The sequence below is a fragment of the Staurois parvus genome, unplaced genomic scaffold, assembly GCF_062004578.1.
Source record: "Staurois parvus isolate SC_StPar_1 unplaced genomic scaffold, SC_StPar_1.0 ptg002919l, whole genome shotgun sequence".
In the NCBI taxonomy this organism is placed as follows: domain Eukaryota; kingdom Metazoa; phylum Chordata; class Amphibia; order Anura; family Ranidae; genus Staurois; species Staurois parvus.
Window position 1 is genome coordinate 23,907 of NW_028320715.1, and position 17,817 is coordinate 41,723.

General features: G+C 53.0%; 1 protein-coding gene across 6 annotated transcripts in view; it reads right to left on the bottom strand.

The window, feature by feature from the left end:
* The window catches only part of KIF2C (kinesin family member 2C), a 47,393-nt gene that overhangs the window by 22,194 nt on the left and 7,382 nt on the right, over positions 1 to 17,817 (bottom strand). For 2 of the 6 annotated variants that reach the window (XM_089666937.1, XM_089666942.1), the window contains 6 exons: positions 12,682 to 12,727; positions 9,039 to 9,083; positions 5,432 to 5,545; positions 4,329 to 4,439; positions 3,871 to 3,971; positions 1,221 to 1,316 (listed from right to left, as the gene is read on the bottom strand). In XM_089666937.1, the coding sequence (XP_089523063.1) occupies positions 1,221 to 1,316; positions 3,871 to 3,971; positions 4,329 to 4,439; positions 5,432 to 5,545; positions 9,039 to 9,083; positions 12,682 to 12,727 (513 nt within the window). Of the gene's footprint in view, positions 1 to 1,220; positions 1,317 to 3,870; positions 3,972 to 4,328; positions 4,440 to 5,431; positions 5,546 to 9,038; positions 9,084 to 12,681; positions 12,731 to 17,817 lie in introns of all 6 variants that reach the window. The other 4 variants (XM_089666936.1, XM_089666941.1, XM_089666940.1 and 1 more) reach the window with 3 other exon arrangements.

Consider the following 17,817-nt stretch of genomic DNA (forward strand, 5'->3'; position numbering starts at 1 on the left):
CCCATTCCCGGCCAACAGCGCCCTGCGCCCTCTCCGTTCCCGGCCAACAGCGCCCTACCCATTCCCGGCCAAGAGCGCCCTACGCCCTCTCCGTTCCCGGCCAACAGCGCCCTACCCATTCCCGGCCAACAGCGCCCTGCGCCCTCTCCGTTCCCGGCCAACAGCGTCCTACCCATTCCCGGCCAACAGCGCCCTGCGCCCTCTCCGTTCCCGGCCAACAGCGCCCTACCCATTCCCGGCCAACAGCGCCCTACGCCCTCTCCGTTCCCGGCCAACAGCGCCCTACCCATTCCCGGCCAACAGCGCCCTGCGCCCTCTCCGTTCCCGGCCAACAGCGTCCTACCCATTCCCGGCCAACAGCGCCCTACCCATTCCCGGCCAACAGCGCCCTGCGCCCTCTCCGTTCCCGGCCAACACCGCCCTAAGGTCCTTCTCCACCAGAAACCCCCGGGCTTCTCAAAACACCAATTCAAGTTGGCTACATACATATTATTGGCGGCTAAACAAAACCATAGCAAAAGTCTGCAAACAACGGTTCATATACTTTACGGAAATTTATCACAGTCTAGATTTCTCTTTCTGGTAAATGGAAAAACTCTCCAGCATTCTTTCAGACACCCATGAGAGATTCCTTAAAACAAGGACTCCATGGATCCAACATGTCCATCCTGCTATACCAATAGATAGTTTCACTTCGCTATAAATTTTGGAGGTTCCATAACCCAAGTTCTGGCGCGGTTGACATTCTCCTTTGTCCCTCCCTTCCTCCCATTTTTCTTTTATTCCATTGGCTCTTCTCAGGGATGTCTTTGTATGTTCCATGTATTTCTTTGGCTACTTTATACATCTCAAGTGTTGTTTTTCGGTGCTATCAGATGTTGGGCATTGGGTGTATAGTCCTTCATCCATTCCATCGACTTGATATGGTTGATATGTGTTTTCTTCTTGACATGTCATTTACAGGTATGTTTTTGTTTGTGCACGACTGCCTTTGAATCTCAATTGCTAAACATTTGCTTGTACACAAAATAGTGGTTGCATATATTCTAAAATTCAAAACTATTCAATAAAAATTTATTGAAAGGAAAAATGTGTGTAATGGTCACGTCTGAGGACTTGAACAGTCCTCCTCACAGTGCGACATCTGACATGCCAGAACTTTGTGTAAAGTGAGAAGTGCCGCTTTAGAGAACATCGCCATGGTGGTCTTGGCATCTTACCAGATCCGTCATGCTGATCCGCTGACATTCCAGGGTGGCTCGGAATTCCTTGATCATCTTCCCAAACTCCCAGTTGGGTGCGGTGGTGTCATAGTCCTGTATACAGAAGTTACACATTAAACATTCACACCCACCTATCAAACATCAGATGCCTGAAAGAGCGTTCTCCCCTGAGCCCATGTCGCTCCAACCAAAACCCATATTTCAGTGTCACGTACAGTAAATGCTGGAGAGTTAGCCCCCCGGTCACACCGCTCCAACTTTAAAAATGGTGCAGCTTGATTTCAAAGTCGGGTGCGATTTCGACTCAAGGTGCGACTTGCAAGACACCAGATGTCAATGGAAGTCGTACCTGAAGTAGAGCACGCACTACTTTCAAAATTGGTGCGACTCCGATCAAGTTGGAACAACACCGATATGAATATCAATAGGGTATGACTTGCCGTGCGATTTGAAAAACTTGCATCGCATGACAAGTCCCACCTGGTATGACCGGGCACCTAAAAGTTCAACTTTTGCAACATATTCAGTAACAAAAGCCTCAGATGAAGAGTACAAATGTAAAGGTATGCTCTCTTTTTTGGATATATTAGGAATAGTGGTGTCCTGTTGGGGAGATTCCTCACTTCCTGTCACAAAGGCTCAATAAGAGAAAACATGTCCGGGGGGGAAGCTCGCCTCCACACCTCCCGAGGGGGAAGCTCGCCTCCACACCTCCCGAGGGGGAAGCTCGCCTCCACACCTCCCGAGGGGGAAGCTCGCCTCCACACCTCCCGAGGGGGAAGCTCGCCTCCACCCTCTCCCATCCAAAATTAAAAAGGTTTTAAATACCTTAAAAAGTGTTTTTGTAAAGGCTGAAGGTACAGTCTATGTATGAAGGTTTTTTTTTTCTCTTAAAAAGGAAGTGTCTTATGGAGGCAGAGTGGGGCTCAGGAGCAAGCACACACCAGTGCTCCCAAGCAAGCAATTTGCTATTGGAGGCACTGGTCAAGAGGAGGAGCAAGGAGCGCCAACAGGGGACCTCCCAAAAAAAAAAAAACAAACACAAAAAACGTACACACACACCACAAATACATCCATGTGCTGAGTAGCTAGGCTCGTTTTATGTGATTGCTGTCATGCTGTTGATGCTGGTGTCGGCTGGGACACCTCTTGAGTAAGTGCAATGAGTACCTAATAAAGGAATTGGCTTTTATAATATTGCACCATGAAGTCTTTCTGTTTCTCTCGAGTGCCTGGCATTTCCCCCCATGGATACGATTGAAGGTGGTCTCTTTCTTTTGGAGAAGTGGATTTCCGATTAATTGCAAAGTTTTTTTTCATCCTGTTATTTGATCTATGAGGATTGGTGTGTTGCAGAGTTTCGTTTCTGAAAATATCTCTATGGATGATCTGCCATCATATTATCAAGGTTTTTTTGGTGAAATTTTTCATATTTAGACTTTTTTTGCACAAAAGTTTTTTGCACTTTTTTGTGGTATTGGCATATATTTTTTTTCTGGACTTATGATTTGATGATTTTTTTATATATTTATATATATTTACTAGCGCAAATTATTTATTGCATTAATTGTTACACTTTATATATGGTGATTTTTTTGCAGCTGGTACACTATAAGTAAGTTATATAATTTTGACCATAGGCGCTATTATTAATTTTCATCCTTCAGTATCACTTTAAAGTGTTAAGTTCACCTTTAACAAAAAGCCACCCTATGGCATTTTAGATCCCCTGAACAGTACACACTGGCACTCCTCATTTTCAAGTGTTGTTCCTGCTTTCCGTTACATATGCAGGTGGTGGCTCTCTATGGCGGAGGCTCTCTATGGTGGTGGTGGCTCTATGCAAACTGCTGACCCCTTGATCCCCCTCTGTCCTGCAGGACAGCCTAGACACCAGACGTCTGCGCCCCTGCGGCCTGTTCAAATTGCACACATGCATGGTGTGCTCTCCTCCAGCTCAGCACTGCGCACGCGTGCCCTTCAAACAGCCTGCAGCAGCTGCACGCTTGTAATGTCAAGACTGTACTGAAAACAGCAAGACGGAGGGGGATAGAGGTGCAAGCAGTTTACACAGAGAGCCCCCCACCACCAAACTGCTGGCACCTAAATCCTCTCCTGCTGTTTTCAGTACAGTTTTGATGTTACAAGTGTGCGGCTTCTGCAGGCTGTTTGGGGTACACACATGCGCAGTGCTCTCTAGTTGCAGTGGCCGATCTGGAGAGCACATGTGCAATTTGAACAGAACAGGCTGAAGGAGCACAAACTTGTGGTGTCTAGTCACCCCCCCCCGCAAACAGCACGGCCAAGGGGGAGCAAAGGGGTCAGCAGTTTATACAGAGCACCCCCAACTGCATATAGGGGGGTGCAGGGAAGGATCTTGCAGTTGAACTTCCATTCCCCTTCACTTCATTCCAATGCGATGGGGTGGAGCGCTTAGTAGAATGTTCGGTTTGAAGTATATCCAATCTCTCAGGGCCTGGGCCCCAATCAGATACTCTGGGGTGAGGGAATCCTGACATTGGAGCCCCAAAGAGGTAAAAACAGACAGCAACTGACCTACCAGCCGCCCCCCCTTCATCACTGAAATATCATTTGGGTGGGGCGGACCTTCACAAATCAACCTCCCATGTGAAGTCCATACACAGACCTGCACTCGTTTGGTCCTCATCTCGGAGTTCTGAGCTCTCTGTTCTTCCCTTTTATTCTTCATTTTCTCCATCTCTCTCACTATGTTGGACTTTCTTCTGGCTGAGTAAATAAAAAATTAAAAAATGTCATGTGACCATTTTCCAATTAAATACCAGCAAACGGCAGCGTGATCGGTTTGTGAAATGTTAAAGCGAGATTCGCACTTCCATGTTAGAACGTTCGGCATGCATTGTGGTGCCAATTTAAATGCCATCCCAACACACTGAGGCAATGCATTGACTGTATGTTATTAATGCTCATTCATTGGGAAACCCTGCTGACCTCTGAATGAGCCCATCACCCCCCCCCCCCCCCCCGCAAAGAGACGTAAAGAACCCGGTGGGAGTTCTCTGAACATCTCACATTGACAAGTCTCATTAGCTCACTGACAGCCAATCAGGCTTCATGACAGCTCACCTGGATTGCTCTTCGCAGCAGATGGCACCGACTCCTCCACGATTTCATTCACCCGCGGCAACAACCGGCTCTCCCCGATACTGCTGTACTTTGTGGATCTTGTTCGCATAGCTGGGGAAGAATACAAAAATATTCACTACCAGAGAGTCTGTTGGAGGGTGCCTGGCCACAATGAGCCCCCCCCGACAAGAGTCAGAGGGTGCCCGGGCCACACTGAGCCCCCCTTGACCAGAGCCAGAGAGCACCCAAGCCACAATAAGCCCCCTGACCACAATAACTCTCCCCCCCCTTCCCCAGGACCAGAGCTGGAGGGCACCTGGCCACCACAATGAGCCCTCTCCCCTCCCCCCCCCCAACCAAAAGCCGGGGGGCGCCTGGCCACAATGAGCTCCCCCCCCCCAACCAGAAAGCGCGCCCAAGCCACAATAAGCCCCCTGACCAGAGCCAGGGGGCATCTGGCCACAATAACTCCCCCTCCTTCCCAGGACCAGAGTAGGAGGGCACCTGGCCACAATGAGCCCCCCCCCCCCCCCCCAACCAGAGCCGGAGGGCGACTGACCACAATGACCCTCCCAATCAGAGCAAGAGGGCGCCTGGCCACAATAACTCCCCCTCCTTCCCAGGACCAGAGTAGGAGGGCACCTGGCCACAATGAGCCCCCCCCCCCCCCGAAACCAGAGCCGGAGGGCGACTGACCACAATGACCCTCCCAATCAGAGCAAGAGGGCGCCTGGCCACAATGAGCTCTCCCCCCCCCCCCCCGACCAAAGCCGGAGGGCGCCTGGCCACAATGAGCACCCCCCCCAAAAAAACCCCAGAGGGCGCCTGGCCACCCACAATGAGCCCTTCCCTCCCCCGGCCATAGCCAGAGGGCGCCTGGTCACAGTGAGCCCCCATTCCCCCCCCCCCCCTCCCGACTGGAGGGCACCTGACCACAATCGGTCCCTGTCCAGAGTTGAAGAAGTGCATCTGGATCAGAACAAGTCCCTGACCAAAGCCAGAGGGTATCCAGACAACAAAGAGCCCCAGATCAGCACAAATCTGAACACAACACCCCCCCCCCCCTCCCCCACACACAAACACCAAACTGTAATGATACTCACAATTATTTATGCTCTGCTGTACAACTGATTGCGGCGCAGGCTCCACCTCCATATCCAGGTCAGCCGGACGGGTTTCAGGAATGGCGGACATCCTGATCGAACGACTTCGCAGGGCTGAAAAAGGGTTGTCACAAATACACAAACCTTTACTACAAGCCCAACCCACAATCCTTCGCTCCCAGAGCCGCCAGCACCACAACGACCAGAGCCGCCAGCACCACAACGACCAGAGCCGCAGAGGAGCAATAAATACGGGAGTCTCCTTACTCCTCCCACATCATGGGGGTAACCGCAGTAAAAAGTTTTTAGAACTCCATGTTAAGGAGTCCTAACATGCGTGGAAGGACTAGAACACAGGTAGCCATACGCTACATGGCCAATGAGGCCATATTGAACACCGTTGCTCGGGTTCATTTGGATGGATTTCATTGGCCAGGAGGTTCTGAGCTGTGGAAGCCAATGAACAAGTCCCATTTTTACATCCGGTTTCTTCTGTGGGGAATGGGGGCTGGTATGTACCCACAATGCATGCAGCGTCAGGACAATACCGCCCTTATTGCTGCCCCCACCAGAGACGCGGATGTTCTGGCCGTCGTACTGCTGAGGCTGATCTGCGTCCATCATTAGCATTTTGTACATTGTGCCCATCATTTAGGCTGATTAGGAATTCAGGTGCAGCAGTCCCTCTCCCGGTGCAGCAGTCCCTCTCCCGGTGCAGCGTGATTGAGCCATAAGCCTTTTCAGTGACCACCCTGCCGGATTTATACACAGGGGTGGAGACTGGGGTAAAGCCAACCACTGAGGACAGGAATATAGGAGCCGTCACTGAACAGCTTTTAAAGATTCAGGCTCCAGGGCTGTCATCCTAATCCTGCCTTTGTCTATGCAGGATGCAGATTACCTGGAGCAAGCATGCAGCCAGCAAAGGCTAAAATCCCATCCTGTGTGCTCGCTCCATGTAAGGCCCCATTCACAAAGGGCATTCATCCCCACTGCCCGAGGCTCTGGTTTAGGCGGAGGGCACAGTGTACCATCCAGTCCCGCTGCCAGTCAAGGCCGGCAGCTGCTGTGGCTGGCCAGTACCCAGGTCAGGTCAGCATGCGGTCCAGGAGGAAAGCAGACTGTTCCATGCGCAGTGCCCTAAACATTAGTACTGCCAGATGCATCGTCCAGCCGCAGCAGTCGCCCGCCGCTCAGATGTTTACAGGCTGCCAGCAGACAGACAACGCACCCGAGCTACCACCCACAGAGCCTCATGCACCAGAGCTGAATGCCCATGTGTAGGGGGGGGGGGGGGGGGCACAGGACTACAGGTCCACGTGTTGAGCCTTTGAAACCAGGTCAGTAATGGCCACCTCCCCATTTCTGTCCTCAGATTCACTCTAAAGAAGAACTCCGCTATTTGTATTTTTTTTTTTTATTATCAGAAGTGTTATTCACTTTGGAAGAATGGTTTCTGTTCTGTTTGGCCTCTTGAACACGGAAGGGAAAAAAAAATATATTTTTTTTTTTTTATTGAGCTGAATCTAGATGCAAAATGGAATTCCCTCTTTCTGGGATTATTGGGGAAAAAAATGTATACTGTAAAATGTATCTAGAACAGTCCAAGCTTTATTAATACAAAAGACAAAAAACAAACAATACACAAAACACACACAACAAAAAACAAACACCCAATCACTGAAAAAAGAACAAACACCAACAACCCCCCCCCCCCCCCAAAAAAAAAAAAAAAAAATTATATATATCTGTACAGGTGTATCTGTAACGCAGAACAGCCTCAATTGCAATAGAGTAACCCACAGATTTGTCAACAATGCAGTTGGTCTGAAAACAGACGCATCCAACACGTTTCGAGGTAGGGTTGTTTTTTTTTTTTTTTTTAAATCTTCATCAGGGGTGTCAATATGCAGGATCCTGATCTTTGACCCAAAATATCAACTCCCCTGACAAGGATCTAAACGTGACCTGCCACGAAATGCGTTGATGCTTCTGTCCTCAGACCAACTGCCTTGTGGACAAATAAATGAGTTACACTGTTGCAACATGTGATTTACAAAATCGCACCGGAAGTTGCATCTAATAAATTTCTATGACACGGTCTTAATCAGTGCAATTTTCAAAACAATAGTTCCTGCACTCCTCCTCCTCCTCCCCCCCCCCTTTACCGATTTAATTGCGACCGTCTGTTAAATGAAGTTGTAAGCCGCAGTGAAATCTAGGGAGGTACAAATCGCACTGATCTGCGGCTTTATAAATCGCACCACTTCAAGTGAAGTTGCGCAGTTTCAAAGTCGTGAACCGGGGATTGTTCTTTTAACAGGTCTTTGTATTAATAAAGCTTGGACTGTTTTATATACAGTTTATATTATACATTTTTTTTGCCAATAAAAGTCCCAAAAAATTAGAGGGAATTCATCGATTTTGTATTGTATGGGGAGGACGGCATTTCTGTAGCGTTCTGTCGTTTACACGCAGTCCAGACAAATCCGCCAACCAGATCCCGTATGAACAACAGGAAAACATTGCGTCCGCAAGGAACCGGCCCTTAAACCAGAAACCATTTGAATGAACCCTCCGAATCAGAAATTGGATACTTTCCTAGAAAGAAAATGTATGACTGTGTCACCGCACATCTAACTGCTACGCATGCGCAGCGACTGGAGGTTTAGCTCCTGTATGGAGCCACCCCTCCTCTTGTTTCATTCTTCATGATAACAACCCCCCCAAAATGATGCAGCATCATCTTTGCACAGTAAGCTGTGCTGGGACCCCCGGAGGAGGAATCGCATGCAGACTACGTATGGAAGGTGCCCTTTCATGGCCCATCCATGGGCAATCTAACTTGGAGCCAGAGCGGAGTTCTTCTTTAATGAATAGTTAAACCTTAACCAATGAGAGCGCCCTTTTCATTGATTGATTTGCGGGGCACACCAAGATCCGATCGAGGGACCCGCGGGCACACCAAGATCCGATCGAGGGACCCGCGGGCACACCAAGATCCAATCGAGGGACCCGCGGGCACACCAAGATCCGATCGAGGGACCCGCGGGCACACCAAGATCCGATCGATTTGGATTGAAGCACCGATTGTGTAGCGTCACCGTTTGCCTTAAAGGTTTGAAAGTGAATGTTGTGCCTTATGATTTCTTATAATAAGCCAAATATCCAGAACCCCCATTTCCTGTACAGACACCAAGGTTCAGGAGTGAGCGCAGTAGGCGTGTTTCCGGGTTTCTTCAGTTTCCTCCAATAACAGATCAACTAGAGAACATTTCATGCAGGCGAGTCCTGTTTGCAACTGGACCAGAGACCCAGCGCTGCGCACAGAACCACCACTGAGTTACCGTGCTGTCAGAGAAGAGAACACGGACTGCCCTAGCGTGCTCCCAGTCTTCACATGTTCCCGGTATATACATCCCATAGAGCTGAGCCAACCATGGCTGCCATAGAGAACACTGACCGGGTACCCCAACACCGATGACAGGGACCGGGCACGCTCAGTGCCCACCGGTGTATGTACAGGGTGGAGGGGGCTCTGGATAAGCTGCGGCAAAGGTGGAGAGGGCGATTGGAGAAGCAGCCGCCCCCGCAGGGGCCCCATTACCTGTCTGAGCAGCACTCTCTGCGACAACAGGGTTCATCGCCGTCACTTCAGGAATAAAGAGCGAGGGCAGATTAGGCTCTGTTGTCAGTCATGAAAAATTCAAAATTCAGCAGCAAAGTCTTACGTCATGTAATGTGATCTCCCTGCCTGACACTTGTTACAGGTGAGACAACCATTCTAGGTGCAGTACCTACTACCACCTGAAGCTGAGGGGGCGCTCTGCACCAGATATTTTAGCCCCTCAAGCCTGCGCTTAAATAAACCTCTCTTTGTATAATTCATATAGGAAAATGGGAACAGCTGTACTTGCTTACATAGGCAGGCTTGGCTTCTTACCTACACAGATTGTGCTTTGCGGTTATGCTTTCCCAAATCTAGGAAGAACTAATATTTTTTAAAAAAAGAATTCAGCAATGGGGGGGGGGGGTCCAATCCTTCCCTACGCCATACATAAAATAGTGTTTAGATACACTTTAAAGGCCCAGTCCACCTTTTATAGAAACTGGTCCCTGCAGACAAGGGGCCCCGGTATTGTTAAAATGCGCGGTGCCGTATAAGATTCCTTACCGGTAGGCCGCTCTGTGCCCCCAATACTCCAGCACTGACACCCTTGTGCTCCATGTTAATTGCAGGGCATTGCAGACATTGCCACCCACCCCCAGCATTGGTGGAGCGAGCTTCCCACTTTAAAAGCTGCACATGCTCAGTGCGTTCCCCCACTGCCTATCCCATCAACACTGAGCCCAACCACCGCGTCTATGGAGGTTTCCCATTTTAAAAGCTGCACATGCTCAGTGCGTTCCCTCTGTCCATCCCAACCATCGCCTTACTGCGCCTATGGAGCATTCCCATTTTAAAAGCTGCACATGCTCAGTGCGTTCACTCTCTGCCCATCCCAACCATCTCCTTACTGCACTATGGAGGATTCCCATTTTAACAGCTGCACATGCTCAGTGCGTTCCCTCTCCATCTATCCCACCAATAACGGAGTTATATCACTGCCGCGCTGTGTCTACGGAGGAGTGTTGTCACCCTAAGACAGGCCTATGGAACTCCCCCCCCTTCTCCATTATATGCGGGAGGCGGTGTTCTGTAGTTCACAGATGATAGTAAGTACAGCTGTGAACACTGCTGGCATTTCAGTTCAGGATTTCTGGCAGGATCAACAGGCATTCACTGTGCTTGCTGAAAATGCACTGAAAAGAAAAAAAAAAAACCAATGCCGCTTCCACATCCAAGGATTGGTAAAGCCGCAATAGGACATTTTTCTGGTTTGGTTTACACACAGATTAACCCTTTCACCGTTAACTGTTCCTGCACAGAAAAAAAAAAATACACAAAATAAAAAAAAACAAAAAACACAAAAAAAACAAACACACACACAAAAAAAACACACAAAAAAAACACAAAAAAACACAAACACACAAAAAAACACAAAAAAAAAAACAAAAAAACCACAAAAAACCAGCACAACCAACATGGAAATGCACATTTTTCGAAGCACTGCGGCAGGTTGATGCGTGCTGAGTGCAATGTGGTGCGACCTCAAGTCTGTGGTGCTGGACTGATGGATGAAGCCGGGAAGCCAATGGTTGCTGCGGGTGACAGGACCCCCCGGGACCCATCATGTGACCCCAGGACAGGACACGGACCGCGCTGACACTTCCTCAATAGATTACATTTCAGCCGTAAAACACCCCGAAAATAGACAGAACCCGGCGCTGGTCGGCTTGTATATGGAAAGGCAATCATGGCGTCTATTTATATCCTCCCAGCAGGTCGGGTTCAGGTGTCACCGCAGGACGGGGAAATCGCTGCCAGACCCATGAAGACCCTGCATCCCTCATTACATCAGATCCAAAAATTAGAGCGCAACAGGTGGGGCGCAGATGCAGACCCCCCAGGAGGCCGTCACTGCACTGACTCTGCTCTGTTTAACTCCTAACTAGTTCAAAAGCTGCCCATTTACCGCCCCCCGCCCTGCAGAGGATGCAGGAGCAGCGTCATCCCGGCCAAGACATCCAAAGACCGGACAGTCCGGAGAAGCTGCTGCAGCCGATGCGGCAGACAGGGAAGTAAAGCTGTATTACACCCAACAGCAAACACGGCAGCTTTAGCCATTCTCAGATGTGACGGCTGCAATGGTTCTCACTTTTTAGGCTCACTTTCATTTCAACTGGTGATCCAGCCAGCAAGTCTGTTTTCCCCAGCAGAAAAAGCACTCTTGCAGTTACAGGGATGAGACAAACCATTTACCGCCGGACGGGGGTGCTTACAGTAATCAGCTTTTATTCAGTCATGTAAAATCTTTATCCCAAAAGAAAATTACTGTAAGTGATCATAAAGCATTGGGCTCCATGCACACTGGGGGGGGGTTTGATAACGCCGGTAAAGTTAGCTGTGTAAAGTCACATTAAAAACTGGAGTTTTTCAGCGTTTTAGTTTAGTGGGTATTTTTTGGTAAAAAATGCAGTTTTTCACAGCTTTAAAAAAAAAAAAAAAAAAAAAAAAAAAAAAAAAAAAAAACCACACTGCTCTAGAAGCGCACTAGTTCTGGGTTTTTCCAGCCCAAAAAACACATCGATTACAAAAGGCGAACTTATCCTTTAACCACTTCCTGTCCGGACACTTTTACCCCCTTCCTGACCAGGGCAATTTTCAGCTTTCAGCGCTATCACACTTTGAATGACAATTGCGCGGTCATGCAATACTGTACCCATATGAATTTTTTACCATTTTTTTGAGACAGATAAAGCTTTATTTTGGTGGTATTTATTCACCGCTGGGATTTTTATTTTTTTTACTATGTAAATGAAAAAGTCCAAAAATTTTGAAAAAGTGTTTTTTTTTATAAAATTTTGCAAATAAATAATATTTCATCCTAAATCTTGGCCAAAATTTATTCCGTTATTTTTTTAGTAAAAAAAAAATCCAAATTAGTTTATAACCAAACATTATAATTTTTAAACATTTTTTTTTACATTTTTATTTTATTTTTTATTTTTATTTTTTATTTTTACATACTGTCACCCTAGCAGTACAGTGTCACCATGGTGACACTGTACTACTTGTGGGGGGTGATGAAGATTTTTTTTTTTTTTTTTTACACTGATTGCTTTTACACCCATATAGGATGTAAAAGCAATCATTTCTCTTTCTCTCTGTCTGCATTCTTGCAGTCATTGAGAAATACTGAGTGAGCTGTGATTGGTCACAGCTTGTCACATGGTACAAGGCTGTTGTGAATAGCCTTGTACCATGTGACCTCTGTGATCATTCACAGATTTCACACGTAGTAAGCAATGATGTCACAAGTGACATCTTGCTCACTACTTTGCATGTGATCACTGATTCGCCAATCAGTGATCACATGACCGGGACCTCGTACAGAGGTCCCGTCCGACGATCGGTGTTTCACTGTGTCCGGAGGACACAGCGGACACCGGATCGCGGTGGTGCGCGCTCCTAGGGAGCGCGCACAGCTAGAAAAGGCGGGTGCCGTTTAGGAACGGCAACCCGACCTTGGACTGCCACCGCCCTGCCGTTTATAAACAGCAGGCGGACGGCAAGAGGTTAAAGAGCGGCCGGCCTACAGCCCCCCCACTAAGAGTAATGGCAGCAAACGGACGGCGGCGGATCTCACCTTCCTTAGGCGGTGCGGGAATTCTGGAGGTTTTGCGTCTTTGATTCTGCTGGTGGGAAATAAAATAAAAGTTTAGAAGGTATCCAAGTTATGCGTAGAATCCCCGAGGGGGGGGGGGGGATGGGGGGAGGTGTTACCCACAAAACAAAAACACCCAAACAAACCTCAAAAATGTCAATTCCCCCCCCCCCCCCCCAATAATGAGAAAGGGTTGGGGGCCACTCAGACCTGAAAATTCCCGCCAGGGTACTTAAAGCGGGGGGGTTCAAGGCAGTTGAGGGGCAACAATCCTGGTGTTCCATTTAATGTATCTAAAAGACAATTTGGGGTTTTTTCCCTGGAAGGGGCAGAAAGTGTTCTCAGGCTTGTAGGCCGTCTGTGTCCCCATTAGGGAGATTTACACTCTATTTGATCTGGTGAAAAGGAAGGAGAAAAAAAAAAAAAACCCATACACACAAAACAAACAACAAGGGGGGGGAGCTGGGTCAGCACAGGAATTGCCCAGAACTCACAAGTCTCCCCCCTTGGATGATTTTGCGATCTTCTAGAAGAGGGTCATGGCTGCCATATTCGCTCCGATCGATTATAACATCGTTCTCTCCCAGAGTAATAATCGATCGAAGAGAACAGAATCAGCAGATGTCAGTTGTTAGCGGAGGGACCATTGCAATCCTGTGATGAGATCCGTGCGATCCACTGAAAAGTGATCAGATTGGCGATCGAATCATCTCAGTGTCGCAGATTGATGCCAAACGATCGATACCCGTCCACCCGGCCAGCTCTGCGCAATCCAAACTAGTCCAATCTAAGATGAGCCCCCTTCCCAACCTCCCACTCTGCACAGCCCCCCCCCCCCCCTTTGCATCACCCCCCCCCCCACTCTGCACAGCCCCCCCCCCCTTTGCATCACCCCCCCCTCCACTCTGCACAGCCCCCCCTTTGCATCCCCCCCTCCACTCTGCACAGCCTCCCCCTTTGCATCCCCCCCCACACAGCCTCCCCCCTTGCATCCCCCCCCCCACTCTGCACAGCCTCCCGCTTTGCATCCCCCCCCCCCACTCTGCACAGCCTCCCCCTTTGCATCCCCCCCCCCTCTGCACAGCCACCCCCTTTGCATCCCCCCCCCCACTCTGCACAGCCTCCCCCTTTGCATCCCCCCCCCCACTCTGCACAGCCTCCCCCTTTGCATCCCCCCCCCCACTCTGCACAGCCTCCCCCTTTGCATCCCCCCCCCCCCACTCTGCACAGCCTCCCCCTTTGCATCCCCCCCCCACTCTGCACAGCCTCCCCCTTTACATCCCCCCCCCACTCTGCACAGCCTCCCCCTTTGCACCCCCCCTTTGCATTCCCCCCACACACACTCACTCCACACAGCCTCCCCCTTTGCATCCCCCCCCCCCACACTCCGCACAGCCTCCCCCTTTGCACCCCCCCCCCCACTCTGCACAGCCTCCCCCTATGCGCACCCCCCCCCCCACTCTGCACAGCCTCCCCCTTTGCACCCCCCCCCCCCCCCCACTCTGCACAGCCTCCCCTTTGCATTCCCCCCACACAGCCTCCCCATTGCATTCCCCCCACACAGCCTCCCCCTTTGCACCCCCCCCACACTCCGCACAGCCTCCCCCTTTGCATCCCCCCCACACAGCCTCCCTCCGCACAGCCTCCCCCTTTGCACCCCCCCCCACTCTGCACAGCCTCCCCCTTTGCACCCCCCCCCACTCTGCACAGCCTCCCCCTTTGCACCCCCCCACTCTGCACAGCCTCCCCCTTTGCACCCCCCCCCACACAGCCTCCCCTTTTGCATTCCCCCCACACACACTCACTCCGCATAGCCTCCCCTTTGCATCCCCCCAACTCTGCACAGCCTCCCCCTTTGCACCCCCCCCCCCACACTCCGCACAGCCTCCCCCTTTGCACCCCCCCCCCCCACACTCCGCACAGCCTCCCCCTTTGCACCCCCCCCACACTCCGCACAGCCTCCCCCTTTGCACCCCGCCCCCCCCACACTCCGCACAGCCTCCCCCTTTGCACCCCCCCCCCCACACTCCGCACAGCCTCCCCCTTTGCACCCCGCCCCCCCCCACACTCCGCACAGCCTCCCCCTTTGCACCCCCCCCCACACTCCGCACAGCCTCCCCCTTTGCACCCCCCCCACACAGCCTCCCTCCGCACAGCCTCCCCCTTTGCATCCCCCCCCACACTCCGCACAGCCTCCCCCTTGCACCCCCCCCACTCCGCACAGCCTCCCCCTTGCACCCCCCCCACTCCGCACAGCCTCCCCCTTGCACCCCCCCCACTCCGCACAGCCTCCCCCTTGCACCCCCCCCCCCACTCCGCACAGCCTCCCCCACTCCGCACAGCCTCCCCTTTGCCTCCCCCCCCCACACAGCCTCCCCTTTGCATTCCCCCCACACACTCACTCCGCATCCCCCCCCCACATTCCGCACAGCCTCCCCCTTTGCATCCCCCCCCCCCCCACACACAGCCTCCCCCTTTGCATCCCCCACACACACACTCACTTCGCACAGCCTCCCCCTTTGCACCCCCCCCCCCCCCGCACAGCCTCCCTTTTTGCACCCCCCCCCCCCGCACAGCCTCCCTTTTTGCACGCACACACCCCCCGCACAGCCTCCCTTTTTGCACCCCCCCCCCCGCACAGCCTCCCTTTTTGCACCCCCCCCACACACAGCCTCCCTTTTTGCACACCCCCCCCCCCACACACACAGCCTCCCTTTTTGCACACCCCCCCCCCACACACACAGCCTCCCTTTTTGCACACCCCCCCCCCACACACACAGCCTCCCTTTTTGCACACACCCCCCCCCCCCATACACACAGCCTCCCTTTTTGCACACCCCCCCCCCCCACACACACAGCCTCCCTTTTTGCACACCCCCCCCCCCACACACACAGCCTCCCTTTTTGCACACCCCCCCCCCCCACACACACAGCCTCCTTTTTGCACACCCCCCCCCCCACACACACACAGCCTCCCTTTTTGCACACCCCCCCCCACACACACACAGCCTCCCTTTTTGCACACCCCCCCCCACACACACACACAGCCTCCCTTTTTGCACACCCCCCCCCCCCACACACACACACAGCCTCCCTTTTTGCACCCCCCCCCCCCCACACACACAGCCTCCCTTTTTGCACACCCCCCCCCCCACACACAGCCTCCCTTTTTGCACCCCCCCCCCCACACAGCCTCCCTTTTTGCACACACCCCCCCCCCCCCCCACACACAGCCTCCCTTTTTGCACACCCCCCCCCCACACAGCCTCCCTTTTTGCACCCCACCCCCCCACACAGCCTCCCTTTTTGCACCCCCCCACACAGCCTCCCTTTTTGCACCCCCCCACACAGCCTCCCTTTTTGCACATCCCCCCCCCCCCCGCACAGCCTCCCTTTTTGCACCCCCCCCGCACAGCCTCCCTTTTTGCACCCCCCCCCCCGCACAGCCTCCCTTTTTGCACCCCCCCCCCCGCACAGCCTCCCTTTTTGCACCCCCCCCCCCCCCCGCAGAGCCTCCCTTTTTGCACACACCCCCCGCACAGCCTCCCTTTTTGCACCCCCCCCCGCACAGCCTCCCTTTTTGCACCCCCCCCGCACAGCCTCCCTTTTTGCACCCCCCCCCCCCCGCACAGCCTCCCTTTTTGCACCCCCCCCCCCGCACAGCCTCCCTTTTTGCACCCCCCCCCCCGCACAGCCTCCCTTTTTGCACCCCCCCCCCCCCCCGCACAGCCTCCCTTTTTGCACCCCCCCCCCCCCCGCACAGCCTCCCTTTTTGCACACCCCCCCCCCACACACAGCCTCCCATTTTGCACACCCCCCTCCCCCCCCCACACAGCCTCCCTTTTTGCACACCCCCCTCCCCCACACACACACAGCCTCCCTTTTTGCACACCCCCCCCCCACACACACACACAGCCTCCCTTTTTGCACACCCCCCCCCCCCCCCACACAGCCTCCCTTTTTGCACAACCCCCCCCCCCCCCACACAGCCTCCCTTTTTGCACAACCCCCCCCAAACACAGCCTCCCTTTTTGCACAACCCCCCCCCCCCAAACACAGCCTCCCTTTTTGCACAACCCCCCCCCCCACACACAGCCTCCCTTTTTGCACAACCCCCCCCCCCACAGCCTCCCTTTTTGCACACCCCCCCCACACAGCCTCCCTTTTTGCACACCCCCCCCACACAGCCTCCCTTTTTGCACACCCCCCCCACACAGCCTCCCTTTTTGCACACCCCCCCCACACAGCCTCCCTTTTTGCACACACACCCCCCCCCCCACACAGCCTCCCTTTTTGCACACCCCCCACACAGCCTCCCTTTTTGCACACCCCCCACACAGCCTCCCTTTTTGCACACACCCCCACACACAGCCTCCCTTTTTGCACACACCCCCACACACAGCCTCCCTTTTTGCACCCCCCCCCCCCCCCCCACACACAGCCTCCCTTTTTGCACCCCCCCCCCCCCCACACACAGCCTCCCTTTTTGCACACCCCCCCCCCCCACACAGCCTCCCTTTTTGCACCCCCCCCCCCCACACAGCCTCCCTTTTTGCACACCCCCCCCCCCACACAGCCTCCCTTTTTGCACACACCCCCCACACAGCCTCCCTTTTTGCACCCCCCCCACAGCCTCCCTTTTTGCACACCCCCCCCCCCCCCCCCCCCCACACAGCCTCCCTTTTTGCACACACCCCCCCCCCCCACACAGCCTCCCTTTTTGCACACACCCCCCCCCACACAGCCTCCCTTTTTGCACACCCCCCCACACAGCCTCCCTTTTTGCACCCCCCCCCCCCCCACACAGCCTCCCTTTTTGCACCCCCCCCCCCACACACAGCCTCCCTTTTTGCACACCCCCACACACACACACAGCCTCCCTTTTTGCACCCCCCCCCCCACAGCCTCCCTTTTTGCACACCCCCCCCCCCCCCCCCACACAGCCTCCCTTTTTGCACCCCCCCCCCCCCCACACAGCCTCCCTTTTTGCACACACCCCCCACACAGCCTCCCTTTTTGCACACCCCCCCCCACTCTGCTCAGGAAGTAATGATTTGTGCATATAAATCCCATGTACTGCCCCCGACACGCGGCTATAGAGAAAAACCTTATATTCCC